At 47.4% G+C, this 8,863-nt stretch overlaps 1 protein-coding gene across 1 annotated transcript in view; it reads right to left on the bottom strand.

The window, feature by feature from the left end:
• The window catches only part of LOC112070024 (dual oxidase 1-like), a 52,375-nt gene that overhangs the window by 7,292 nt on the left and 36,220 nt on the right, over positions 1-8,863 (bottom strand). Inside the window, 10 exon segments of the mRNA XM_070438809.1 lie at positions 359-429; positions 432-516; positions 1,956-2,011; positions 2,014-2,187; positions 2,856-2,898; positions 2,900-2,967; positions 2,970-3,006; positions 5,537-5,781; positions 7,099-7,214; positions 7,216-7,274. Coding sequence (XP_070294910.1) covers positions 359-429; positions 432-516; positions 1,956-2,011; positions 2,014-2,187; positions 2,856-2,898; positions 2,900-2,967; positions 2,970-3,006; positions 5,537-5,781; positions 7,099-7,214; positions 7,216-7,274 — 954 coding nt within the window.

Here is an 8,863-nt window from a genome sequence, read left to right as displayed (position 1 = left end):
CGTGACAAATACCCTTTGATTTGATTTGGTCACTAGAAGAAGGAGAAGAAGAAGAAGAAAAGCAGAAGAAGGAGAAGAAGAAGAGAAAAGAAGAAGCAGCAGAAGAAGACAGAAGAAGGAGAAGAAGAAGAAGGAGAAGAAGCAGAAGAAGAAGCAGAAGAAAAGCAGAAGAGGAGAAGAAGCAGAAGAAGAAGGAGAAGAAGCCAGAAGAAGAAGCAGAAGAGAGCAGAAGAAGGAGAAGAAGCAGAAGAAGAAGGAGAAGAAGCAGAAGAAGAAGCAGAAGGAGAAGAAGGAGAAGAAGAAGCAGAAGGAGAAGCAGCAGAAGAAGGTTCCTGACATTCTCACGTGGACAGCTTACTTTTTTACACTGTATCTTGAACTTGACTGAGGACTTGAACACCAGGTCCTTGAGGATGGAAGCGAAGGGGTGACTCCAATCCCTCCTCCCACCAGCACTGACACCTCAAAATTTGTCCAATCCTGGTGGCCCTCCCCAAACGGCCCGTCCAGGTACAGCTGTAGAATGGGAGTACAAATATGTGATAAGAGAAAGCATTGCAAAACAGCAAGAATCAACCAATCAACCAACCACCCACCCACAATCATGCAGGCACACAGACACGCTTACAAGCAGACAGTATGGATGCACAGATGCACACACACAGACCCAACCTACACACGACCCCCACCTACAACAGCCCCCACCCTACACATACACATCCTCCCTCCATGCCTCCCTCCTTCCCTCCCTCCTTCCCTCCCTCCATGCCTCCTCCTTCCTTCCTCCTGCCTCCCTCCTTCCTTCCTCCTTCCCTCCCTCCATTGCCTCCCTCTCCTCCCTCATGCCTCCCTCCTTCCTTCCCTCCATGCCTCCCCATGCTCCCCTTCCCTCCCTCCTCCTTCCCTCCCTCCATGCCTCCCTCCTTCCTCCCTCCATGGCCTCCCTCCTTCCTTCCTCCATGCCTCCCTTCCTTCCTCCAGCCTCCCTCCTCCCTCCTCCATAGCCTCCCTCCTTCTCCCTCCATGCTCCCTCCTTCCTTCCCTCCATGCCTCCTTCCTTCCCTCATGCCTCCCTCCTTCCTTCCCTCCATGCTCCTTCCCTCCTCCATGCCTCCTCCTTCCTTCCTCCATGCTCCCTCCTTCCCTCCCTCCATGCCTCCCTCCTTCCCTCCCTCGCATGCCTCCCTCCTTCCTCCCTCCATGCCTCCCTCCTTCCTTCCCTCCATGCCTCCCCTTCCTTCCCTCCATGCTCCTCCTTCCCTCCTCCATGCCTCCTCCTTCCTTCCTCCATGCTCCTCCTTCCCTCCCTCCATGCCTCCCTCCTTCCTTCCCTTCCATGCCCCTCCTTCTTCCCTCCATGCCTCCCTCCTTCCCTCCCTCCATGCCTCCTCCTTCCTTCCCGTCCATGCCTCCTCCTTCTCCCTCCATGCCTCCTCCTCCTCCCTCCATGCTCCCTCCTTCCCTCCCTCCATGCCTCCCTCCTTCCTTCCCTCCATGCCTCCCTCCTTCCTCTCCTCCATGCCTCCTCCTTCCCTTCCCTCCTGCCTCCCTCCTTCCTTCCCTCCATGCCTCCCTCCTTCCCTCCCTCCATGCCTCCCTCTTCCTCCTCCTGCCTCCCTCCATGCCTCCCCTCCTCCCTCCATGCCTCCCTCCATGCCTCCCTCCATGCCTCCCTCCTTCCCTCCCTCCATGCCTCCTCTCCTTCCTTCCTCCATGCCTCCCTCCTTCCCTCCCTCCATGCCTCCCTCCTTCCCTCCCTCCATGCCTCCTCCTCCTCCCTCCATGCTCCCTCTCCTCATGCCTCCCTCCTTCCTTCCTCCATGCTTCCTTCCTTCCTTTCCCTCCTTCCTCCCTCCATGCCTCCCTCCTTCCCTCCTCCATGCCTCCCTCCTTTCCCTCCCTCCATGCTCCCTCCTTCCAGTCCCTCCTTCCCTCCGTCCTTCTTCCTCCCATGCCTTGGATAGTTCCCCAGTTGTTCCAGGTTGGTTGGGGGCGTATGCCTCTCGGAGGTGCTGGTCCAGGGGCCTATGGCGCGGATGTGAAGGCTGAGGGTCTCCTCATGTGGAGCTGACGTCAGGGTGAATGGGTGATAACTCTCTGTGCCAAGCGCCAGACACGCCACCCCTCACCCACTGGCCTGAGCGGACACAAAGCCCTGGGGACGCTTGAACTCCAGGAATGTCACTTCTATGTTGGGGTGGGGAGGGGTTGAGGAGAGAGAGAAGAGATAGAATGAGATAGAGAGAGAGGAGAGCGACCAGAGCACACAGGCAATAGCCAGAGTGGAGGGGAATACAAGGATAGAGCTAGAATTAACCCACAAAGAGCCTTACTGGAATGGAATTTATGCATTCATCCGCCCATGCCATCATCCACTCACCATCCATCCATCCATCCAATCCATCCATCCATCCAATCCACCATCCATCCATCCATCCATCCATTCATCCAATCCAGTCAATCCTCCCCATCCATCCATCCATCCATCCAATCCACCATCCATCCAATCCACCATCCATCCATCCATCCAATCCATCCATCATCCAATCCACCATCCACCATACCATCATTTCATCCAATCCATCCAACTCCATCCATCCATCCATCCATCCTTCCATCCATCCATCCAATCCACCATCCATCCATCCAACCATCCATCCATCCCTATCCATCCATCCATCCATCCATCCATCCCATCCATCCATTCCAATCCACCATCCACCATCCATCCATCCATCCAATCCACCATCCATCCCTCCTCCTCCACTCCTTCCTCTATCCCTCCCAGCCCCCTCCCACCCACCAACCAACCCACCCTTCCTCCCTCCCCTCCCACCCTCTATCCCAGTCCCTACCTGAGGGCAGCAGCGTAGCATTGACCACAGGGATCTCCACCTTCTCTCCTGTTGAGGCTGATGAGTTTGTCGCAGGAAAGAGCAGTCCGGGGGATCAGGTAGATGTAAAACGAGGCTCCTGGAGCAGAGCAAAGCTGCCGTGGATGACCGTCTGGCGGACGAGACATGGCCAAGAGCATCATGTTTTAGTACACTAGAAACGAGGAGACGAGACATGGCCAAGAGTCAGTTTTAAATAACTGAGAACGAAGGGATGAGACATGGCCAGGACATCAGTTTTATACACTAGAAACGAGGGACGAGACATGGCCAGAGCAATCAGTTTTTTAGATCACTAGAAACCAGGGGACGAGACATGGCCAGGGGCATCATGTTTAAATAAACTAGAAACAAGAGACGAGACATGGCCAGGAGCATCATGTTTTAAAAACTAGAAACCAGGAGACGAGACATGGCCAAGAGGATCATGTTTTAGATACTAGAAACGAGGGGACGAGACATGGCCAAGAGGATCATGTTTTTAAATAAACTAGAAACGAGGGGATGAGACATGGCCAAGGCTCATGTTTAATAAATTAGAACGAGGAGACGAGACATGGCCAAGAGGATATGTTTTAAAATAAACTAAACCAGGGGATGAGACATGGCCAAGAGGCTCATGTTTTAAATAAATTAGAACGAGGAGACGAGACTGGCCAGGAGCACATGTTTTAAATAAACTAGAATGAGGGGAGGAGACATGGCAGGAGCATCATGTTTTAGATACACTAGAAACCAGGGGATGAGACATGCCAAGAGCAATATGTTTAAATGAACTAGAAACCAGGGATGAGACATGGCCAGGAGCATCATGTTTAGATACATGAAACGAGGGGAGGAGACATGGCCAGGAGCATCATGTTTTAGATACACTAGAAACGAGGGAGGAGACATGGCCAAGAGCATCATGTTTTAGATACTAGAAACGAGGGGAGGAACATGGCCAGAGCATCAATGTTTAGATACTAGAAACGAGGGGAGGAGACATGGCCAGGAGATCATGTTAGATACACTAGAACCAGGGAAGGAGAGCATGGCCAGGGCATTCATGTTTAGATACACTAGAAACGAGGGACGAGACATGGCCAGGAGCATCATGTTTTAGATACACTAAGAACGAGGGAGGAGACATGGCCAGGAGCATCAGTTTTAGATACTAGAACGAGGGGAGGAGACATGGCCAGGAGCATCATGTTTTAAATAAACTAGAAACACAGGAGACGAGACATGGCCAGGAGCAACATGTTTAGATACACTAGAAACGAGGGGAGGAGACATGGCCAAGAGGATCATGTTTTAGATACTAGAAACGAGGGGAGGAGACCATGGCCAGGAGCATAATGTTTTAATACACTAGAAACGAGGGAGGAGACATGGCCAAGAAGGATGCATGTTTTAGATAACTAGAAACGAGGGGAGGAGACATGGCCAAGAGGATCATGTTTTAGATACTAGAAACGCAGAGGGAGGAGACCATGGCCAGGAGCATCATGTTTTAGATACACTAGAAACGAGGGGAGGAGACATGGCCAGGAGCTCATGTTTTAGATACTAGAAACGAGGGGAGGAGACATGGCCAGGAGCATCATGTTTTAGATACACTAGAAACCGAGGGGAGGAGACATGGCCAGGAGCACATGTTTTAGATTACTAGAAACGAGGGGACGAGACATGGCCAGGAGCATCATGTTTTAGATACACTAGAAACGAGGGGAGGAGCAATGGCCAGGAGCATCATGTTTTAGATACATAGAAACGAGGGGACGAGACATGGCCAGAGCATCATGTTTTAGATACACTAGAAACGAGGGGAGGAGACATGGCCAGGAGCCATCATGTTTTAAGATACTAGAAACGAGGGGAGGGACATGGCGCAGGAGCATCTGTGTTTAGATACACTAGAAACGAGGGGAGGAGACATGGCCAGGAGCATCATGTTTTAGACTTAACTAGAAACGAGGGACGAGACATGGCAGGAGCATCATGTTTTAGATACACTAGAAACGAAGGGGACGAGACATGGCCAGGGAGCAGCATGTTTTAGATACACTAGAAACAGGGGTAGAGACATGGCCAGGAGCATCATGTTTTAGATACTAAGAAACGAGGGGAGAGACATGGCCAGGAGCATCATGTTTTAGATACACTAGAAACCAGGGGAGGAGACATGGCCAGGAGCATCATGTTTTAGATACTAGAAACGAGGGGAGGAGACATGGCCAGGAGCATCATGTTTGTAGATACTAGAGAACGAGGGGCAGGAGAATGGCCAGGAGCATCATGTTTTAGATACACTAGAAACGAGGGAGGAGACATGGCCAGGAGATCATGTTTTTAGATACATCGAAACGAGGGGGAGACAATGGCCAGGATGATCATGTTTTAGATACTACTAGAAACGAGGGAGCGAGACATGGCAGGAGAATCATGTTTTAGATACACTAGAAACGAGGGGACGAGACATGGCCAGGAGGCATCAATGGTTTTTAGATAGGCTACGAAACGAGGGGGAAGGGGTAAAAAGACATGGCCAGCGAGGCACTCATGTTTTAGGATACACTAGAACGAGGGAGGAGGAAATGGCCGAGGAGCCATGGCCATGAAGGGTTAGAGAGAGGAGTTAGGGTTAAGGTCAGTCTGACCTGTGACCTCTGACCTGTGAGTAAGATGGCGGACATGGCCATGAAGCGATGGAAGTCTATAGCGGCGTCGAAAGGGATGTATCGGTTGAGGAAGGTCTCTCGTCCCAGGGTGATGAGGTTACGGCACACCGTCAGCAACATGTAGGGGTACAGGAAGGAGATGGCCGCCGCCGAACCACGAGACACCACTATACCCACCGCCGACGTCTCCGGCAYGCCCGAAGAGTCTGCCTGCAAACCATAGACTAAAAACACAGCAAGAGGTTTTGTTTTCCTGTTAGTCCAGTGGTTTTTTTTCTTCTATGGGCTGGTTTCCCAGATGYAGATTATGCCTTGTCCTTAATAATTMAAAAGCACTTTCAAAAAGAGATTGTCCATTGTGTATGTTTTTTAGTCCAGGACTAGGTTTAATCTGTRCCTGGGAAACCAGCCCCAGACAAGCAGGCAGACAGGTTCAAGCACACCCTTTGTTTTCAGATGCCTTTGTAGGGAAATGGAGTCTGCATTGCATGAGTATTCAATTCAATTATGAATATCCAATTAAAGGTGCACTATGCTAAAAAAAACTCCTCCATTTCCTGGTTGCTAAAATTAAAATAGTTTACCTCATTTCAGTTTATATGACAAAATAAGCCAGTATACCGTAGAGAATCATTGTACCATTTTGTATTTTCAGCTGTTTGAAGCTGTTGTACAAAACCGAAATTAAAAGATGCAAAAAAAACTACATTTATGAACGGGAAGCATAGGAATAGAGCTCATGGAACAGATATACCTTCTTAGACTTGCTTTATGTGAGAATGACAGCTCTATAACTCACATTTCTATGTGAATTTTAGTCGGGTCGCCCCATAAAAAAAACGAATAGCTTTAAGATAATCAGTTGTGTCAACAAAACAGTCTCTTGTGACCGTCGTCAGCTTACTGTACGCTTCCCAGGTGAWACATTTCGCACATACTGTTTATTATGACAACGTTTTGTGACGTTTATGTTCGTTTCGGTGTTCGCTCACACAAATGTATTTTTGGTTGGCAAGTCGAAGTTCGGTAGCCTTACACCCCTTAGCCGGTGATTGGTAAACAGTACCACTCCTAATAAGAGTAGGGAAAATGAATCGTTTGTTGCAACGAGATAATTATATTTTTCATGCATATTTCTTCACTTGAGAAATACTTCGCCTAAAAATCTTAGTTAGATTTAAAATTGCGCGACTAAGACCTCCTCGGCTAAAAAAAGCATCAAAATGTATGTTATCTTTATTTATACAGACTATTTTGTATACAGACTTAATTTTTTTATACAGACTATTTTGAGGAAGTGTTTCTGGCTATGTTGTTGCTACAGTGGCTCAAAAAGGACAAACAACACTAACATTTCTCGTTTTTTTTAAATTTGACCAGCCAGGCTATGTCAAATTCAATCAATCAAATGTRTTTTATAAAGCCCTTTTTACACCAGCAGTTGTTCACGAAGTACCAGCTAACTACCAAAAACAGGAGAACACAGAGAGAGAGAACAAGAGAAGAGAAGGAAGACAAGAACACATCACAACACAACTCACAGTAGCATCTCTCCAGAGCCACTCCGGCTGTGATGCCGTAGACAACGGTGAAACAGACGATGTGGCGACGGTAGTTCTCTATGAAACGTTTGAAGTGCTGGATCTTCTGCTGGACGCGTTCTGTTGGAGCGATCCTTCTTAGGCTTCACGTAGACCTTAGGACTCTGGGGCCCGATCTGTGGAGAAGGATAGAGGTAGTTAGACTGAGATTAATAGATTAATCGTAGATTTTAGGACTCTGGAGGTCCGATTCATTACCGTAGCTCCCGCCTTGGGCCAATCAGTGTCATTTTGTGAAAATGACGGATCATTATGGCAAGACGCATCATTCACCCAAGTATCGTCAAAATCGTCCCAGTGCTGTCTGAGATATGGTGTGTGATTTTGTTAGTCCCTCTCACTCAGATATTATATGAACATGGCATAAGTCATAAAACTGCAAAATGTGTAGAATTGCAGGACATTAGCTGTAAAACTGTAAAAACAAAAACAAAATTAGTTTTGTAAATGAAATGTATTTGTTGAGCTTTTGTTAATAAAATACTTTTTCTTCTAACAGATCCCTCTGTACATATTCCATTTATAGTTGTGACTCATGTGAGTTAATCTGAGTTAATCTGAGTTAATCTGAGTTAATGTGTAGCGGCCTAATTGTATAGTTTGTGTTTGTAGATCAACTGAGGAAGGAAGGACAGAAGGACTAAGGAAGGACAGAAGGACTAAGGGAGGACAGAACGACTAAGGAAGGACAGAAGGAATAAGGAAGGACAGAAGGACTAAGGAAGGACAGAAGGACTAAGGAAGGACAAAAGGACTAAGGAAGGACAGAAGAGCTAAGGAAGGACAGAAGAGCTAAGGAAGGACAGAAGGACTAAGGAAGGACAGAATCTACAATGCTTGCTCATTTTTTTTCTCTCCAAATAGAGAGAATATTCCCCCCACACAGTAAATACTAAGTACTCTACTACATGGTAAAACCATCATAATCCCTATATTTGAAGAGCTCAAAACTCAAGTGGTGTGTTATCTGTTAACGGAGGTAAATAGAGGCAGGTTGCATCACTGGGTGGCCAACTCTAGATACCAGACATACGGTCATCCACAAAAGCAACCAAAGTCTCTTACACAACCTGAGGTAACCATGGTAAACCCCAAAATTACTGCTATCACTCACACTTCCCTGGAGTATAACTCTTCTTTTAACCTTTATTTGACCAGTTTTAGACTCATTGTTAATCTTAATATCTTTTATAAGAAAATACCTGGACAAAACAGCAGCAGACATAGTGTCAGACATTTACAATATAAAACACTTAYAGTTTAAAGCACCGGTTTACACATTGAACAGGCACATTGGTTTTGGGAGTAGTGTTTCAACTAGGGGTCTATAAACACTGACAGCCCCCCCCTGAATCATTTTCCACCATAGTTTTTAACCGTAGCTTTAAAATCATTGAAGGAGACGAGCTCCTGTAGTTTCATGTACTTTTGTAGCTCGTTCCAAGTAGTGGGGGCAGAGTCCTGGAATGCAGTTTTTTGTTTTTTTTACCCAGCTCTGTACGGACCTTAGGCACCATCAAGAAGATACAGTCACGTGAGTGAAGGAGATAACTGTCATTAAGTCAACTGTCTTCTGTCCTTCTTAGCTTTTCTGTCCTCCTTAGCTCTTCTGTCCTTCCTTAGCTCTTCTGTGCTTTCCTTAGCTCTTCGGAGATTAAATCAATATTTTTTTACTGTAGTACCTACATTTTAGTTGGGAACTTAA

This window comes from Salvelinus sp. IW2-2015, unplaced genomic scaffold (genome assembly GCF_002910315.2).
Source record: "Salvelinus sp. IW2-2015 unplaced genomic scaffold, ASM291031v2 Un_scaffold1203, whole genome shotgun sequence".
Taxonomy (NCBI): Eukaryota; Metazoa; Chordata; class Actinopteri; order Salmoniformes; family Salmonidae; genus Salvelinus; species Salvelinus sp. IW2-2015.
Note: the sequence above shows the minus strand (reverse complement) of the source record. Positions and strands in the feature narration are given on the sequence as shown.